Source organism: Giraffa tippelskirchi, chromosome 9 (assembly GCF_054371585.1).
Source record: "Giraffa tippelskirchi isolate mGirTip1 chromosome 9, T2T-mGirTip1v1.2.pri, whole genome shotgun sequence".
NCBI lineage: Eukaryota > Metazoa > Chordata > Mammalia > Artiodactyla > Giraffidae > Giraffa > Giraffa tippelskirchi.
In genome coordinates, this window is record NC_137283.1 from 156822249 (window position 1) to 156842341 (window position 20093).

Below are 20093 nucleotides of genomic sequence, written 5' to 3' on the forward strand. Positions count from 1 at the left end.
GCCGGGCCTGGCTCCTATGGGGCAGGACCGATCCAGCGAGTCCCTGGGCGCGCAGTCCGCCAGCCGCCGCCGCCGCCAGGACCCTCGGGCCGGGCGGCCCCGGCAGCTCCACGCGGGGGCCGCGGACTCGGCTCGGCTGCCAGGCGCGCCGGCGCGGGGTCGCCGCGCGATCAGCGGCAACCAGGCTGTCGCCGAGCCCGCTCCCGACAGAATAACGTGCTTGGTTTCCCCACCCACCCCTGGGAGGGGTTGCCGGGGCCGCGAGCGGCCTCCCAGTTTCCATCGCTCTCTCCTGGGGAGGATCCGCCGCCGGGAGGAAGGATTAGAATAAACCTGAACCAAGGCGCAGAAGTGGCTCCCGGGGAAGCCGGCGCCGGGGCCGCCGCCTCGTGTCCCCTCGGGGCGCAGCGCTCGGAGGTCGGCGGGCCGGAGCCCAGGCGCGGCCCGCGGGCCGGGGGCGGCGGGGCCGAGCGAGCTGCCGCGCGAGGGGGCGGGCGCGCGGCCCACCGCGGGGCGGCCCGGCAGCCCCCCGCACCCCGCGGGGGCCCCGAGCCCCGGCACGCGGGCTGGACGCGAGCAAGGACCGCCGCCGCGGGCTGCGGGCGAGCCCCGTCCCTCTCGGCAGGGCATCGGGCTATGACAGCTGGGCGCCCCAAAGGGTTAACCTGGGTGTCCTCGGCAAAGTTGTCGCCGAGCCAGGAGCCCGCGTAGGGGCCGCGGCGCCGAGGCTCGAGGGGCGGCCGGGCGGCCGGCGGCGGTCGTGGCTCGGCGGGGCCCGCGCGGCCGGGGGGCTGCTGGGGGTGTGCGCCCCCAGCCGGCTGCCCTCGTGGATGCCTCCCGGCGGCGGCGGGCCCATGAAAGACTGCGAGTACAGTCAGATCAGCACCCACAGCTCCTCCCCCATGGAGTCGCCCCACAAGAAGAAGAAAATCGCGGCCCGGAGGAAATGGGAGGTTTTCCCGGGAAGAAACAAGTTCTTCTGCAACGGGAGGATCATGATGGCCCGGCAGACGGGCGTCTTCTACCTGACCCTCGTCCTCATCCTGGTCACTAGCGGACTCTTCTTCGCCTTCGAGTAAGTGGTGGCGAAAGCTTCCCCGACGCCTGCACCCCCTCGATCCCTGACCCTCCCCTCGATACTTTCGTTTTCTAGAAGCCTTATCTGTTGTATATTGTTATATAATACAGACACCCCCCCCCCTTCTTTTTTTTTCTTTTCTTTCAAAGGTCTGTTTGCTGGTCCGTCCCCAGAGATAATGCAGTTCTGGGTCGGGCTCTAGGAGTGGAGGACAGGGCAGAGGGGGACACTTGGAAGGTGTACCTGCCTTGTTGCTCCCGAGGGTTGAGTGGCACTTTGGCAGGTGGCTGATTCTTGGCGCTGGCCCGCCTGCTAGAGTTTGGGGAATAGCAGTCCAGCCCAGATGTAGCCTTCTGTAGGAAGCGGGAAGGAGGTAGATCCACAGAGGGGATCCACAGAGTTGGCTTCCTTTCCTATTCAAGAGCTCTGTGTTGAGCTCGGCATCATGTTAAGCTCGGCTTCCTAAATCTTCTACACGTCTTTGCTGAATATCGAGAAATCTTGGTTGGTTGAGGTCTGAGTGTAGGCCACCCCATGTGGCCTGGAAGGATAATTTCATTTTTCATTTCCCTTTAGATGTTCACTCTTGGTCCACAGTTTCTGATTTACTCTCAGGTTTCTAGACATTTCACTGTTTTAAAAAAAGTTTCCATAAAAAAATGTTTCAAGCAAACACTTTTCCCACCCCTTCCTGATATTTGCAAACAGGTTAAAAAGGAGACTGTAGGCCTGTTTTCAGGAAGAGTATGACACTGCATGGTAACTTCTGACACCAGAAACAATACTTGGGGACTTTAGAGCTTTAACTGGAAAAAAAAAAGTACATGCATGTCTTCTCTGTTTTCAGGAAAATCAGATCGGCTGGTAGAACTATGGTCCTGCCAACTAATGAGGGATCTTCTTACTTATTAATAGTATTAGATAAAGTAGTTTAACCACATTCCAGAATCAATTTCAATTGCTCTTATTGGGTCCAACATTTGCAGTGCAACTTCTTATGTAATTCTTGGTATCTGGTGCTCAATGAAACTTGTAACTACTACTCCCCACCACCATTTTTTTTTTTAAAAAGCAATATATTTATTGAGGGTTCTTTGCTTTTGCTGTATCCTTGTTATTATGGGGCATGATAACGCTCTCTGCTTCTGTTGGGTAGGGTTCATTAAAACTTTCTGTGTATATTTACTTTTGTCTCTGATAAGTATTAATAGGCTCTGATTTTGTGCCTGATGTTTGATATTCCAAATGCTGTCTCAGTCAGAAATGGATGACAGTGTAATACTATTCACTTGAAGCCCTCTGATGCTGAGGGGATGCATTTTGCATCTGAACATTGTGCCATGATGAACAATTTTAACAGGATTAAGTTAGAACAGGTGAGGAGAGAGATCTCAGATATAAGCCCCCCACCTCTCCCAGCCTTTCTTATAGTCAGCCCCTCCATTTCTGACTATGTAAAATGTTCGGGTCTCTCCCAGAGGTTTTAACTTTGGTGCACCTTTGAGACTAGTTGGTGGAGTCTGTCGAGGGGACAGAGGGCGGGAGGGTCAGGGTGTGGAGAGGCTTTTGGAATGACTCGAGAAATGCCTTGTTGTTCCTGCTTCTGTTCTCCTTGCCTTCATCCCGAGTCATCCTCTGGTCCTTACAGACCTGGGGAACTGGAGCGAGGGGCCAGAGTTTGCAGTCAGAGTCTTAACACATTCCGGCACTGACTTGATGGTTCCATATGGCTGAACAGAAATGCCATTCTTCTAATGGCAGCTTTCATTACAGGGGCTCCCCTAGACAGTGTTCACTATGTTCCTAATGTTAACAAAGTTTTCAGTGGATCTGTCCTGCCATCTTTGCCCTTTTTAGCAAGGTTAAGAGTGGAGAAAGTGGATTAACTTTGTGATTGCGTTGCACAGCTTCAGCCACAAGTGTGTAACATGTAGAATCATGAATATTTCACCTTCTCTAACACAAATCCCCACTGGATGGTTAGGGGTCCCCGCCAGTTATTACAATCTTTTAGTTTCTTCTTTCAAACGTTGCTTTTAACCAAACCATCATAAATTCATTTCTACTTCTTTATCTCTGTGTCTGTTTCTTCCAAGAGTTCCCCAGAATCCTCACTAGCAGGTTGTTAGGGATTTTTTTTTTCTGCGTCAGTGTTGTCTTAACGGATGGCTGTAGGAATAAACATGTGCACTGGGATTTTGTTAACGACCGTCGCCAGCTTCATTTTTAGATCAGCTCTACGTGTCTGTGTGTCTTTGGTGTCCGTGAGCGTCACTTTGATTAGGTGATTTCAGATTTCAAGGAAAGAAGCCTCATCGCAGCACGAAGCCTCAGTTGCAAAAAAATCATAGGGCTGTTCAAACTATAGAATATTATGCTTTGGCAAGAATATTTGTCCCTGTATTGCTTTTAAGTTTATTACTGTTGGTAATGCCAGAGTGAAATTAATTTGACAGAGTCTCAGAGAACCAATTAGTCACATGCTTGGGAAATGAAATGCCAGTAGACTAACAGAGATCACGAGAGAATGCCAGTTTTGTTTTGCTCATTGTCTGCCCCCCTTCTGCCATTCCTCAGTTATTTATTGAGCATATACTATGTGGTTGCCTGTTCTGATGAATTTCATGTTTGGATAACTTTAATATTGGCAGAATTCCATTTTTAAACATTAGAATCTGTGCTTCTCCATTCTGTCTCACGAAGGCAAATATGAAATTTGAAAATAAGACATATAACTTCTAAACTCAGTTTTAGACCTCCTTTTCCTGCAACTCTTCTCCACCCCACCTCTCCTTTCTGACCTTGAGAAGATGGACAGGGAAGTCTGATCAAGAGAAGTGGACTTCCTGGAATGCAGCAAGAGGTATTGATACTGTCTTCAACCCTGGAAGAAAGGCCGGGTAGAATGGTTATTCCCAACTTGAAGATGAAGTGACAGAGGCTTGGAAAGCAGCCACCTAAGGTCACACACTAATTAGTCGTGGGGCTTCAGGCAGCAAAGCCTGTGACCCTTCTGATGGTCTGGGCTGCTCTTCCCCCATGTGTAGAATAGTGGTCACAGGCGTGTGTGCATTTTGGAAGACAAATCCCAAGATCCTTCCCAGAAGTATGACCCTAGACACATAATTTGACTCTTCTAAGCTTTAGTTTCCCAGTCTGTTAAATGGGATTAATAATATTGACCGTTAAATGTTGTGAAGATTAGAAGAAGTATATTTAGTACAGCATCTGATATGTACCATCTACTCATTAGATGGTACCTATTATTAGAGAAGGGCTTCCCAGGTGACATTAGTGGTAAAGAATACACCTGCCAATGCAGGAGACGTAAGAGACGTGGGTTTGATCCCTGGGGAAGATCCCCTGGAGGAAGACATGGCAATCCACTCCAGTATCCTTGCCTGGAGAAACCCACGGACAGAGGAGCCTGGCGGGCTGTAGTCCATAGATTCAGAAAGAGTCTGACATGACTGAAGCAACTTAGCATGCATTATTAGAGCAATAGCCTCCCAGGGATGCTGGTCCCCTTTCTGAGAACCTGTGAAGGAGGGAGTATGGGGGTTATGAAGCAAGCATGACAGGGACAGCATATTAGGGCTGAAAAAATGTGGAACCGTGCAGCCTGCGGTTGAAACAGAGGCTTCTGTGTGAGTTTGGGGAGCAGCTTCGCCCCCGCCCCTTTTATCCAGACCCTGAGCAGGAACAGAGGAAACCTCCAAGAAGCAGGGACTGGATTTCGTTTCCATTTTTGGAGCTACCATCTCAGAATGGAGAAGACAGAAAGAAAGCAACTAGAAGTCCACCTAAAGCAGCTCTCCAGTCTTCGCCAGTTAGAGCAGGGCTGTTTACCTTTGGGCATCTTTTATTCGACATCTTGAGGGCTGGCCCAAAGTGACAGCATTCCATGGGTGTTTAAGAGGGAAGGGAGGAGGCTGATTGCAGTGCTATTGAGATGTCTCGCTGCTCCTTGTGCTTACTGAGGGGCTGGCTCATCAGAGACTCTCTGCAGTGTCCTCAGACTCACACCCCTAGAACAGCCATTTGAAAAGATCAGCAAACATTATCAATTTCTTTCTGTCTGATACACATACACATAGAGCCCACTTTAGAGTTGAAAATTAAAAAAAAAAAAAGAAAAAAGTCTTTGGTCCTGAAGTATTGACCTTCCATAGTCTCTTGATCCCCAGGGCGGAAAGGAGGAGATGAACTGAGGTGCACATGAGGTTCTTATTTCCAGGAGCACCCCTTGAGACCAGGGGAGGGATGCTCAGATCTTGGACTTGACCATCCCCCGCTCCTATGCTGTCCCCACGGACAGTTTGGAGATGTTACTAGAGCTGAAGCTGAGATTGCAGTAGTGTTCTTAAATTTCTCCTCACCTGGAAGTCCGTTGGTGATTCTTGAAAAAAGTCATATTTTCTTCTCTTGTCGTCCCCTTGCATTCCTTCCCTTCATTTCTTCCTTTTCCTCCTTCTCCTCCTTTTTTTTCTTTCTTTGGCTCCTCCCCTCTGAAATAACTGATGAATAATTGGTAGTCATTGGAACTGGAGTCCTGTTTGCCTTGAAGATGGAACAAAAGACTGTCCCCCATAAACAATTTCCAATAATAATATCTCCCTTTTAGATTGGAAATCCTTTATTATCTAGTAGAGGGTACTGCCTTATAATACGTAAAGATCTCATCTTTTCTCAGTTATCCTATTCCAAACTGCATCAAGTTCCCCATCATCTCAGAAAATGTCTGGAAGTGTCCTGTCTTCGTTTGTCCAGATGCTGGCCATGCTGCACATTGCAGAACACCATGGGGCTGATAGCAGATGGTGGTGGGTGACCATCAGCACCTTTCACAGAAGGTTCCCTGCTAACGTAGTAGATAGTGTCAAGGATACTTCAGAGCTCACTATGGCTCCACAAGGATTTTAGATGTCTTCAAAACCTTGTTAATGGCCTCTTGATATGAATGCACTAACCCATTCATTTATGCGTGATTAACACATGTAACTTCCATGGGGATAGGGACTCTATTTGTTTTGTTCACTCATAGTCCCCCAGCATCTATAGTAGTACCTTGTGCATAGCAGGCTCTCAGTAAATATTTATCATTTAATGAAATAATGGTAAAATTGAAACACACTGAAAAACAACTTCTGTGTGCTTCGGTTTTTCATTTTGTAAAGTTGGGAACTTTAATAAAATGTAGAATTAATAATATAGAACATTTGCCTTAGAAACATTGATTATTAATGTAATTCAGAATCAAATATCCCTTTTCAAATGCATCAGTTGAAACAGAAGAAATCAAAGATTTTCTTGGTTACTTAGAAAACTAATGGTAGAGTTGGGACACTAACCAAGATTTCTATATTTTTTTCTGTATTTTTTAACTAAACGCTTTAAACAAACAAAGCACTCTGTGATATATATGAAGGTTACCCAACAACTACCAGCACCTAGGATAATTTTATGTTTTATAGGGTCTTGACTTTGGATACTTGAATTTTTATAATAGGATTCTTAAGAATTCTATCGACTGCTTTTATTTCACTCTCTTCCCTTAGCTAGTGACATCACGTTATGCAAAAAGGATTCCTGTAGGTTCCTATGATAGGGTGATGATGGTCAGTTATTTAATGGACTGTATCTACATGCATGCTTGCTTAGTTGCTCAGTTGTGTACGACTCTTTGTGACCCCGTGGACTATAGTCCACCAGGCTCCTCTGTCCATGGGATTCTCCAGGCAAGAATACTGGAGTGCGTTGTCATTTTCTTCCTTTAGGAGATTTTTCCAACCCAGGAATCAAACCCACCGCATCTCCTGTGTCTCCTACATTGCAAGTGGATTCTTTACCCCACTGAGCCATCAGGGAAGCCCATATCTACATAATCTGGAGATTTTTCTTTTGCAGTACAATGCTGCACATAATTTATTCAAAGCAGAGTTATTATATCTTGGCAAGAGAACTTAAAATAAGGGTTTCAAAGAAATGTGTTCCTTATTCTGTAGATGAGGTTGTTAGGAAAGGGAAAATGGTAGTGGTCAATAGATGCTTATGGGCTTCCCAGGTGGCTCAGCGGTAAAGAATCCACCTGCCAGTGCAGGAGACACAGGAGGTTTGGGTTCGATCCCTGGGTTGGGAAGATCTCCTAGAGGAAGAAATGGCAACCTATTCCAGTATTCTTGCCTGGAAAATCCTATGGACAGAGGAGCCTCGTGGGCTACAGTCCATAGGGTTACAAAGAGTTGGACATGACTGAGCCCAAATGCAATAGATGCTTTAATTAGATACACCCAGAAATTTGAATCTGATAAAATGTCAATTGATTCAAGTAAGAGCTGGGGACCTTCTTAATGCTTTTGTTTAGCTCTTCACTAAATATAAAAGTTGGTCCCAGTTCAAACTAATTTTTATAAACTGGATGATCTGTTTCTTCCGTTTAACCCCCGTTTAAAAAATGTAGTATTAGATTGACACAGAAGATTATATGTAACACACGTGCAAGTTTGAAATAAAACATTATAAAGAGCACCCATGAAACTGCCACTCATTCAAGAACCACATTAATATCAGGGCTTCTGAGTATTACATCCGCTGCGTTTCAGCCCTGGGCCATCTTCCTGCCACTCTCTGAGGTCATCAGTACCTGAGCTAGTCATTATTAATGCCTTGCCTTTTTACCCTCAAGCTTGTTGAATGTATGCGTTCCCCAATAATAGGTTGTTTAGTTTGGCTTATTTTTCTATATAAAAAATTTGAAGGGACTCTCCTGGTGGTCTGGTGGCTAAGGCTCTATGCTCCCAATGCAGGAGGCCCAGGTTCAATCCCTGATCAGGGAACTAAATTTGCATGCTGCAACTTAGAGTTAGCCTGCTACAACTGAAGATCCCGAATGCTGCAACTAAGACCTGGTACAGCCAAATAAATAAATATAAATATTTAAAAAATATATATAAATAAAACTTTCTTATATACAAAAAAGTAATGAAAATCTTTTATTTAAAAAAGCTCTCCCTCCCTCCTCTCTCCTTCCTTTTTCTGACCTATTGAAGAGTAAATTTCAGATGTCATGCTCTTTATATCCATATTTTTCAGCATGTAATTCTTACAAAAAAGGATATTCTCTTATATACATACAGTATTAGTATCCATTTCAGGAAATTTAACATTGATATGATAGTCCACGTTCAAATTTTGCCTCTATCCTAGGACCAGTGAGTTAAAGTTTATCATCTTGGTATTTGTTTTCTATTTGTCTGTTTTTTTCTCTTTTCTTCCTTTTTGCCTCCTTTTAGGTGAATTGCTTATTCTCTCTCCTTTCCTGGAACTTCATTAATTTATGCATGATACCATATTATATAGTCCCATACATCTTGGATTTTTAAAACTGTTTTACTTTTTTTTCTCTTTGTGTTTCAGTTTGAATAATTCCTGCTGATCTGTCTTCAAGTTTACTGATCTTTTTCTCTGCTGTGTCCTGTCTATGACGAGCCCTCTTTGATACCTTACTTTTTATTTTGAGCATTCCTGTGTTTGAAAAACTAGTTTTTAAACACAAGTTAAGAAAAATAGTTTCCATTCTTCTGCTGAAATTTTCTGTTTGTGTCCATAATTTCTACTGGATCCTTTAACACATTTTTTTTGTAGTTATTTTGGAGTCCTTGCCTTACGATGGCAGTATATCATCTCTGGATCCACTTCTTTTGGCTATTTCTTCTCTTGACTGGGACTTGCAGTTTCTCCCTTCTTTGTGTTCCTCATAATTTTTGATTGCATGCTAGATATTGTGTGTAAAAGAATTGCAGAGGCTTTAGTAACTTAAAAGGGCATGGACTTCTTTCAGGCCAGTAGTGTGTGGGCTGAGTCAATCTCATTTGTAATTGAAATGGGTGTGACCTTTGGTGAAGCTTTAGTTACATTCATTTGATCACTGACTTCAGATATTTTGAGGGAAGAATAAGAACTTTCCCTTTAGCAGGGACTGGGATCTGAATCCTGATAAAAACTCTTAATGCTCCACAGCCCAGCACCAGCTTACTGAGCTGGGGAGATTTGTTTTTCAGGCAAAATGTCAGCTTTTTGGGATACTGGAGAGCTTTCTTTGCAGTCTTGTCCTGCTTCTATACCTAGGACATCTCTTTCTGCCCAGCTGTTTGCTCTCAGCTTTTGAATGGCTGCTCCAGTGCCCTGGGTAAAGGCTTGAAGTGCCTGAGAGAAATTCTTCTCATTTTTGTATGCTCTGACCCCTGTCCTATCCTTGGGAAAGGTCCCATAAGTGTCAGGGCAGATCTTTCTTAAGTGTCCTGCCCATCCCAAGCTTTTGGTGTATTCTTGCCTGTATTTGGTGATGATCCACAGGGAAGAGTTGGCTGGTGGTACAGACCTACTCTGTGGCTGAGTCTCCTTGGAATTTGAATCCATATAGCAGTCCACATGTGGCCATTAGCCTGGTTAAAATTTTGCTAGTTTTTCCTTAACTCCTGTCTATGGTAGATTCCTGTTTTCCCTGCCATTTTGTTAGGAATGAAAGCCACTCTTGGCCTTTTTTTCTTTTGGGATGGGATTGACACATATATACTTCTTTGCATCCTTAGCTCCCTGATATATTTTAAAAACTGTGCTTTTATAGCTAATCTGGCTTACTCTCATTGACAGAGTGGGAGTGATTGCTCTTACAACTTTCAACTTGTGATTTTTTTTTTAACTTAATGTTGTACTTCTCAGATTCATTTATGTTGTTGTGCATCTATGTAATTAGTTTTTATTGCTTAAATATTTGGTTTGAATAAATATGCTAAATTTATTCATCATACTCTTTCTAATATTTCTTTGACTTCTCACTGATTCTTGGCATTTACTTTCACTTTGTAGAATATGCAAGGCTGCCTCCGCATAGGCTTTGATTTCTTCTGAAGGGTGTCCTGGCACTGCCTGTGATATCTAGACCCAAATGCTTAGGCCTGGATAACAGAGAGTTTAACATGGGTTGCATTCTGTTATGCTTCTACATGATGATATTAATAAAATATTTATAAAAATGATAAATCATGACTATAAATTAACCATTGAAGTTGTATACAATTAAGAGCAAGGTTTAAAGAAATATACATCCTTACTATTTGACCTAAGTAGTATAGTGGTAAAAAATCTGCCTGCCAGTGCAGGAGACGCAAAAGAGGTGGGTTCAATCCCTGGGCTGGGAAGATCCCCTAGGGTAGGAAATGGCTACCCAGTATTTCTGCCTGAAAAATTCCATGGACAGAGGAGCCTGGTGGGTTGAAGTCCATGGGGTTGCAAAGAGTCAGATACAATTGAGTATACACATAGATGATGAGTGAGGTACTTTATCACAGATTTTATTTTCATCGTCATAGTTTGATGCTAGTTTTTAATATATTTTAAGGGAAAGCTTTAGCTTTTTCCCCCTCATTTACAACACTCAAGGTTTAGAAGCTCTTCCCTCATCTCATGCCTAACTTAGATACAGCCCCTCAGAGGACCTGTAGTTGAGATTCTGTTGCTGACCTCTTCTCATGTAGCTGCTTTTCTTTGACTGTCCTGATAGAAGGATTTCTGACTGAACCTGCCAGCCCTCCCTGCTCTATAGACTCTTTGGTCTCCCTGCTCTACTTGGGAGAGAAAAATCTCTTCCCCTGCCGTGATCAGCCCAGAATGAAGGGAAGCATGACAGCTGTGTGCGTGCGTGTGTGTGTGTGTGTGTGTGTGTGTGTGTGTGTGTCTCCTTTTCTCTGGACTCCATTTCTCCAGTTGGTAGAGGTTGTCCTATCCTTAATTTAGGCTTGTTTTGATCCCTTCCTCCCTGACCTTTCCTCTGAGAGCTGTCTTGCCATTCAAATGGACTTCCCCATGACCCCTAGAGAGTTCTGAAGTAGACTTGCTTTCAAGGGAGACTGTTTTATTTTAGAACATTTTTAGCATATTTGAACAGAACCAACTATTAAGAAATGTGAATCTCCATACATCTTCAAACTGGGCTTTCAGAACTTCCGACTTCAGAGGCCAACTGAGTGGTCTTTCTTCGGAGAACCATCAGAAGGTGACCAGGCTGGGCAGGGTGGCTGATAGAGGAGGGTGTAGCCAACGGTCTCGGGGACTGGATGTGGTCTGCCTGGAGATAGTCTCATCAGTGGGGGAGTGGCTGGCTGTCCCACTCATTTGGGAAAGAGTTGAAGCTTTAGAGCCTGCTCTCTTTTGGTAGCTTTCAGGTGCTTCTGATGAAAACAGAGGAATAGCTTATTTTAACACAAAAAACGGAGTCTGTGAGAGGCGTTAGTCCCACTTACTGTGACGGAAAATTACTGCGTCTCCTCGTACAGATAGCAGAGATAGGTTGGGTCCCCACAAGGTGTGTTCCTGGCTGCTTCCTTGACAAAATCCAGTGTCCTTCCTCCCCACCCACCCCGACCCCCAGTTTTTCTTTTTCCTTTTCTCTCAGTGGTATAAGAGTGTGACTATTTTTCTCTCTGTGCTGCGTGGGCTTTTCTCTAACTGCGGTGCATGGGCTTCTCATCGCAGTGGTTCCCTTATTGTGAAGCACAGGCTCTAGGGCGTGCAGGCTTCCGCAGTTGCTGCCTGTGGGCTCAGTAGCTTCAGCTCCTGGGCTCGAAAGCACAGCCACAATAGTTTATAAATTTCTCTGCTCCTTTTTAAGATAGTGAGCCATGCAAATTAAACTCCAGAATGGTCCCAACACACGCATTCAAACGAAGATTTCTACTCTGTTTAGGAGAGTTACTGAGTTCATGTTTATGTACTATTCCATTAGCTTTAAGCATATTTTGCACAGAATATTTCAAAATGCTCTTGTCTTTTAAAAAATAATTAGATACTGAAAGATGACTCTGTCACAAAATTATTCTTTAGTCAGGATTAACACTGAATAACATTGTATAAAAAGAACCTCTTCTTTGGCTCAAAATTAAAAAATGGTAAAAAGTATTATTTAGAATTATTAATTATGCCTTTATTGAAGTAGAAAGCTATTACCATTATATTTTTTTAGATTTTTTTTTTTTTAGTGTGGGCCATTTTTAAAGTTTTTGTTGAAATTGTCGCAATATTGCTTCTGTTGTTTATATTCTGGTTTTTTGACCTTGAGGCATGTGGGACCTTACCTTCCCCACCAAGGAACTGAACACACACCCCCTGCATTCTATTTTTCATTTAGAAGTTGAAGTGATAGCCAAACAGAGTCCCACTCATTTATAACTAAACTCTTCCTCCTCTTGGCTATGGATAGTTAGGATTAATCGATTGGGCTAATGTCGTCTCCTAGAACATGAGAAAAGTATTCTTCTTTCTAAAGAAGGTGTGAAGTTGTTGATTTTAGACTGTTGTATGGGTTTGTTCCTGCCACCCAGTGTTGACCCGAGTTATTTTCAAGAAAAATCTGAAACGCTCCTGAGCGGGAGCCCGAATCAGCACCCACGGGGAGAGCTGCAGTGTGGAAACGAGTGAAGACGCCTTTTCCTTTCCCCTGAGTCTCTCTTTCTCCCGTATGAGTTTCCTCTTGCTGTTGCAGCAAATCACCACACACTCAGTGGCTTAAAATGACCCAGATTTATTATCCAACAATTTTGTAGGTTAGAAATCCAACACAAGTCCCCCTGGACTGAAGTCCAGGTGTCCGCAGGACATTCTCTTCTGGAAGCCCTAGGGTGGTGTCCACACTGGTGCCTTTTCCAGCTTCTAGAGCTGATGTGCAAGCCCCTCTCTTCCTGTAGAGCCAACAGTGTTCCCTTTCTGTCTGCTTTCCTTCCGTAATCACACCTCCCTCTGACAACAGCCAGGAAAGGCCCTCCACTTTCAGGAGTGGACTTCTCTGGTGACCCAGTGGCTGAATCTCCGTGCTCCCAATGCAGGAGACCTGGCTTTGATCCCTGGTTGGGTAACTAGATCTCACATGCTGCAACTAAAAGATCCCTCATGCCACAATAAAGATCTGATACAGCCAATTAATTAATAATAAAAAGAAGAACTCATGTGATTAGATTGGGCCACACCCAGTCTTTGCTCCAACTCAAAGCCTTTAATCACAGCAGCAGTCCCTTTGGTGATGTTAGGTAACATATTCAACAAGTACCAGGGTTAGGACGTGGAGGTCTTTGGATGGCTGTTATTCTGTCTGCTACACCCTCAATCCTTATCATTTCCATATTAAACTGGACTTGAAATGCTGAAGATTTTTATACACCCTCAAAGAAGGGCTTGTTAATTAGACATCATAAAATGGGTACACAAAGTGGACCCTTTGACTATTTGCAGAATTCCGCAGAATTCCAAATGAGATGAGGCAGAGTATCTCAGGGACGGACTGAACTTGACTCACCTGGTTAACATCACAGGTAGGGTCCCCAGGGAAGCCGACTCTAAGTCAGGTTTGCCTGTAGAGCATTTAGCAGAGAACACTCTCGGATCAGCACCTGTAAGGGGGCAAAGGGAGCAACGCCAGGTAGACAAAGTCACTGTCAAGTCTGTGGCCCATCTTTCTGGCCGAGGGAATAGGCTTTTATACCTCTACATTGAAGGCAGGAGGAGAAGGGGATGGCAGAGGATGAGATGGTGGGATGGCATCACCGACTCAATGGACATGAGTTTGAGCAAGCTCTGGGAGATAGTGAAGGACAGGGAAGCCTGGCCTGCTGCAGTCCATGGGGTCTCAAAGAGTTGGACACGACTTAGCGACTGAACAGCAACAATTAACCAGTGTTAGATGTTGACTGCCCCAGGAAGGGGACACGTCCTCCGGTGGTTTCCTGAGAGAGACTCGCTTAAAGCTGGCAGATGCCAACATCCCCAGCAGCTGGGGGCATGGGTACTTCTCTCCTGAAAGAATAGATAGTAGGGTGGGCCTAGGAGGGGAGGGCGATTATCTATCTGCCTGATGACAGCATCCACTTCAGTTAGGCACAACTGAGTCCTGCTGATAGCTCAGCCGCCCGGAGGGATGCCCCAGGCTTTGTGGACAAACCAGCCGTGGGGAGAAAGAGGGAATCCAGCCTAACAGGCAGCAGGCAGGATCAGGGTGGCCCAGAGATTCAATCTTGTTTGGAGACAGAGAGGTGTGTCAGTGAAGGGCAGGGTCTCAGGCTCAAGGCTGAGGTTCAGTGAGAAGTGTGGTGCCTGGGGGGCTGGGTGGGGCCGTAAGTGCTAGGAGACGCTCTTGTTCTTGAGGATTCGAGCACAGAGAACCCGACAAGACCAAGGTGGGGATGTGTTTCTAGCACTGGACATGGTGTCAGGGTAGAGTAGCAGCCTCCTGGCAGAGGGGAGAGCCCCCAGTGGTGGGGCTTCTGCTCTGACCCCTCTGGGTCTGCGTCTAAGGGCCAGCCTGGGTTTGGGGATAGAAAAGGGTAATGATGCTAGAAACCAGGCTGAACTTGACTCATAACTCAATTTCTTTCTCGGTGCATCAAAGACCTGTCTCCCCCAAAGAAGATTTTTAAATATTCCATTGTTTTCCTCCCCTCCGTCTACCTAAGACAGGACAATGGCAGTAATTAGTGATGCTCTAGAAAAAGGCTAGGAAGAAGTACTGTCTGTTCTGAGTCAGGAAGACTGTGGAGTTATTTTATTGGAACACAGTACATTGTATCCAGTGAAACTATTTCTTCTTTAGAACAAATATCGCCATTCTTATTTATTTTCCTTTTTTTTTTTCTATTTGTTTAGAGAAAGGCATTTTGTAGTTAGAGTGATTCCATTGTCAATAAGGCCGCTGTTTGCATCTCCATGGACCAGCACAAGGAAAGAGAGGCAAAGCTTTGCTTGTGTATCTGTGTGATTAACAGAAAGTGCAGGTTTGACAAATAGCCTGCTCACTTTCTCAGTATCCACGGGTTAATTCAGCCTCCAGAGAAAAAATGGCTTTACTTGAAGGGTCTGGTCTAATACACTGATCAACATAATGACACTTAAGGAACCTGTGTGATTTTCTGGAGAGAGCCTCGCCCTGGAGAGTGGTGGGGTGGAGCCCGACACAGCACAGCCCTGCAGGCCTCCCTGGGCTTTCCCCAGCTCCTTGTCTTCGGTTCTGCTGCCCCCAACCGTGCCCCCAACCGTGCGCCCACCCACCCGGGAGGCGGTGGGGCCTGAGTGTTCCTTCTGCACCGAGCGGCTGCTTTTTCAGACTTTAAGAGGGTGACCTACCCCAAGCAGTACGTCCCTGAGATCCAGGACACACTCCCAAGCAGAGATGAAAATTCTACAAAGCTGCCCTTCTCTAACCATGCGCAGGGAACCTTATGTATGTTGTTTTTTTCTAGGATATTTCACTTAAAAATGCCTCTTGACCCACTGAATAGATTCCATGACCCACAGCCTAGCACCCTCCACATGCTGTCCCCAGGCCTCCTGTTTTCAACCCCCACTGTGCCCTCCATCTGACTTCCTCCCTCTTGCAACCTTGCCCGGTGAAGCCACCTGCAACTCATCTTTCCTGCTCTTACTCATGTCCACATCCCTCCCCAGGCCTTCCCGACGGCCCGAATGGTGATTCTTCCCGTGTCTGGCAGGTGAGGTGCTCCCTTCCTGAGAACTGTGAGCTGGATGAGCATTCAGCTGGCCCACTGCCAGCCCCTCTGTTTCCGCGCCTCTGGACTGCTGGGTGGCACACGGCAGGCACCAAGTCAGTGCCTCCGGAGCTGCATGAAAACGATAATGTCCTTGGGTGGATGGGCCAGCTGAAACCTGCCTTTCCAAGCTTCTGACATCTGTTTCCAGGTTCCCATCCAGGCGTGGAGTGTTGGCATCAACCACCTTCATTATTGATGTGTCAGATGCTGAAGGCTTTCTGCAAGTGGTGTTGCAGGAACATCAGTAATCCAGCATTTAGACGTAGAGGTCAAAGATAGAAATGTTGGTGTTTCAAGTAATGGACTTCTAAAGACTATTTTTAGAAGCACAGAAATATGTAAACACAAATACTTTTCAAAATAATGCTTTTCCCATGATTCCTGTTAACTCTGGTCAATCTCTTGGCAAACTGTATTCTAGAATTTTACTCACTGCATCTGGGAATCCTTTTCTTTTACTTCTGGTTTTGTAAAGTAGAACTGTTTTATCTCCCCATTTTGCAGATGAGAAAACTAAGGCCTGGGAGACTAGACGACTTATTCAGGGTAACACAGAGGCCTAACAGCAGAGGCAGGGTGAGAATGTATGTCTTCTGATTGCCAACCTAGGCCTCCCCTGCCCGTCATCCCTTCTTGAGGTAAGGGAGGTAGTGAGAGAAAGTGTGATTTTCTTCATCCTTGTAACTGTCAACAGATCTTGTCTTCAAGGTGAAATCCTTTTGAAAATTAAAAAAAAAACAATTTTTTTTGATGTGGACCATTTTTTAAAAGTCTTGATTTAATTTATTACAATGTTACTTCTGTTTTATGTTTTGATATTTTTGGCCATGAGGCATGTGGGAATCTTAGCTCCCTGACTGGGGTGCGAACCCGCACTCCTTGCATTGGAAGGTGAAGTCTTAACCGCTGGACCGCCAGTGAAGTCCTGAGAATTTCTTGCTTTAAGCTTGTATTTCTTCCTTGGGAAAAGTGATGAGTGAGCTGCTATTTCATCCCTCATTTGAAGGTATTAACATTCTCAGACCAGTACATGCTATTGCCTTCTGAACTGTATCTGTTGCATTTCACAATAAAAAATTACGTTCACCTTCACCTGAGTTCACAGAGTTGGCTTTATTTTAGAGCACCTGCTTTCATTAAAGTCTAAGCACATCCAAGAAAATGCAAAATCAGTTCCTAATAAGCACTCTTGGATGGGAGAGGGGTTTTTAACACAATTTCTTTGTCTTGTCCCTTCTAGCAAATACCATTTTGCTGTTTCACAATCTGTGATGAAAGTAAATAACCTTCTAGGCGATGAACCAAAGAATACATTTTGTGAAACTTGCGGTCATTTAGTTGGATTAGAATGAAATAGTTACTGGTGTTCCTTTATTTTTTTCTTCCATTGTTTTAAAACCTTACCAGCCTGTGAACAGGCCTTCCCAGGTGGCTGGGAAGTGGCTTGAAGGTGGCTCTAGGGCAGGAACCCGCCTGACAGCGCAGGAGACACAGGAAACGTGGGTTCCATCCCTGGGTCAGGAAGATCCCCTGGAGAAGGGCATGGCAACCCACTCCAGTATTCTTGCCTGGAGAACCCCCATGGACAGAGGAGCCTGGCGGGTATACTCTGTAGGGTCTCAAAGAGTCGGACACGACTGAAGCGACGTGGCACGCGTGCAACCTGTGAGGAAGCCTGTTTCTTTCTTCCCTGACCCAAGCACTCAAGACTCCTAGGACCCAAAACTCCTGCACTGTTGTTCCCTTAAGCATTGCAAACGGCTGGCCCGAGAACTCTGCCTTCATTTATCACGTTATTTCTGTGGGAGAACGCATTCCCACTTTCAAACACCCGACGTAGGAATTAGCTTTGGATGCTGTCTATTCATCAGAAAAGAAAGCTCATTTCTCAGGAGCTGATTAGCTAAGCAGAGCTCATTAGCTTAGCTTAGTTTAGCAAGTATGATCTCATTAGCTAACGTGGCACCATAACACACACGCTCTGAGCCACCAAAGTGGGTCGGGGAGAAGGCGAGGTGGCCAAGGGCGGCTCGCCCGCTGCGGGGCTGCAGACCCTGGGCTCCTGCTAGACCAGCGGAGCCCAGCAGCAACCGGCGCCCAGACGGATGCCCGGTACAGGGTGAGACTGGTTCCCGGTGCGGCATGGGGGTGCTGCCTGTCAGTGCCAGGTGCCCATGAAGGGCTTTTGTGCTTTATCTTGCTTGATCCTCACACGACCCAGACGCTCGCTGCTGTTATCAGTCCTATTTTACAGATGAGAAAACAGATTAAGCCACCACTGGTCATTGGAGCCTGTTGGCAGATGGCTGTTTTGGGCCGAGGTGTAGGGTCGAGGAGTTTGTGTCCTAATCTGCTTTAGTCCAGCAATGATTCAATACTCTTTGCTTTCTGAAGACATCCTGCTACTGACAGAAGTAGACTATGAGTAGATATTGTGAGTTGCTTTATTGAGTCTCTTTCCACATTTCTCTCCAAAGTGCAGCTGTTTGGGACTTCCCTGGTGGCTCAGTGGTTAAGACTCTGCACTGTCAACACAGGGGAGACAAGGGTTCAATCCCTGGTGGTAGAACTAAGATCCCACAGGTGCTGCCAAAAGATTTTTTTTTTTTTTGCCAAAAGATTAAAAAAGAAAAAAGCACAGCTGTCTGAAACCTCAGTTTTTCCCTCTAAACGTGGTGTAGTGATAGCCTCTGGCGGTGATTGGCGGAGAAAACATTTCTGGAGCTTTTAAGCACTGTTCTTAACTCACTGCCACAGATGACTTGTTTTAAAATAAACTTTTAATTTTAGTGCGTTTTTAGACTTACAGAAAAATTGTGAAAATAGGTACCTTTTTAGTTTGCTTGTTCATATTTCGCCTCCTTCCTCATACGCTCTTTAGCCATTGATAGATTTTTCTCCTTGGGTGTTAAGAGCTCATGAGTAAATTCTTTATGCACTACTGGCATTTCAGGAAAAAGATGTACACAAGTACATTAGAAACAGTGGGTGAAAAAAAATTCTCCTAAGTCAGCCCATGCCGTGCATTCTTCCCCACATGCCTTCAGAGGTGGTGGCGTTCAGCTTTGGTGTGTGAAGAGCAACAAAGCTTTCTCTCCTCTGTTTCATATATTTTCCTGGGTAATTAAAAAAAATATTCCAAGTAGCTCAGGAATATTTTATCTCAGGGTCTGACTCCAGAAATGTGAAACAAGGAGAGACACCCATCTGGGAATATTTTTGTATCACCAAGATCCTGTGCAACACCTAAGTAGGTTCAAAAAAGGTTTTTAATGTTTTTTCCTCATCTGGGATGTGGAAATTTGACCAATAAACCTGACCAAGTGTATGTATGATGATGATTTAGAAAGTATGTTGTGTTTTTAATAACTCCACTACATATTTGCATAAAGAACTGAATTTTGAGCAATGATTTACTCAAATAGAAATTTTTTTTTTTTTTTATCATAACAGGCTAGCAGTGGTTTCACTTTACAAGTGAGGCTGTGGTTCAGTGTTTAGACATAATGACTGATCTGAAAAATAAAGCATTGGTAAAAGAAATTTTGTCATGATTTTGTAATAATTCAGTATGGAGTATCAATTGAGAATTCGGGATAATTATTCCCCAGCCCACCCCGCTGTGACCTCAATCTTTTCCTCTTTGTTCACTTATCTATTTGTAATATGCCACCGTTGGCATCATTTGTTGAATTAAGTCTTGTCCTTTTGCGGGAACACTCTTAAATATTAATTCCCAAGGGGAGCGGTAATACCTTACATTTGTATTATGCCACCTCCAGAGTGTGTGTTCACTTGTCACTTTCTTACCGGGCCTGGGGCTCTGAATAGGAAGCTACTTTGGGGGATGGTGAGGGATGGTGTTGTTTGACTCAGGAGGGAAGGGCGCTGAGAAGCACAAAGGAAGAGGAAGTAGGTTGAAAGGATTCCAGCCAGAGTTGCAGGGTCCCATGTGTCTGTTTGGCCATTCCTGACCCTGTGATGTGTCCGCAGGTTTTGCTGTAAGTGGGGTCCTGATTATTATGTTGCGTTTATGGTATTGATAGACCAGGACATTGAATTGATATGCCTTTGGTTGAGTATGATTTCAGAAAAGTGTAGTGCCAGAAATTGGATGGAATTTGGCTTGTTGTGTTAGTAGAGGTCATAGTCCTAGACTCAGAAGGAATATCTGTTTAAGCCAGAGATTTCCCAAACAGCATCCTGATTGCTCCATCACTTACATGGTTGCTGCTAAGTTGCTTCAGTTGTGCCCGACTCTGTGCGACCCCATAGATGGCAGCCCACCAGGCTCCCCCGTCCCTGGGATTCTCCAGGCAAGAACACTGGAGTGGGTTGCCATTTCCTTCTCCAATACATGAAAGGGAAAAGTGAAAGTGAAGTCGCTCATTCGTGTCCGACTCTTAGCGACCCCATAGACTGCA

At 45.1% G+C, this 20093-nt stretch overlaps 1 protein-coding gene across 4 annotated transcripts in view; it reads left to right on the top strand.

The window, feature by feature from the left end:
* The first annotated feature begins 710 nt into the window (after positions 1–710).
* The window catches only part of ZDHHC14 (zDHHC palmitoyltransferase 14), a 282728-nt gene continuing 263345 nt past the window's right edge, over positions 711–20093 (top strand). For all 4 annotated transcript variants that reach the window (XR_014065315.1, XM_081529746.1, XM_081529748.1 and 1 more), the window contains exon 1: positions 711–1075. Coding sequence is in view for 3 of the 4 variants with exons in the window: in XM_081529746.1 (XP_081385872.1) it covers positions 831–1075 (245 nt within the window). In the remaining variant the exon portion in view is untranslated. The remainder of the gene's footprint in view (positions 1076–20093) is intronic.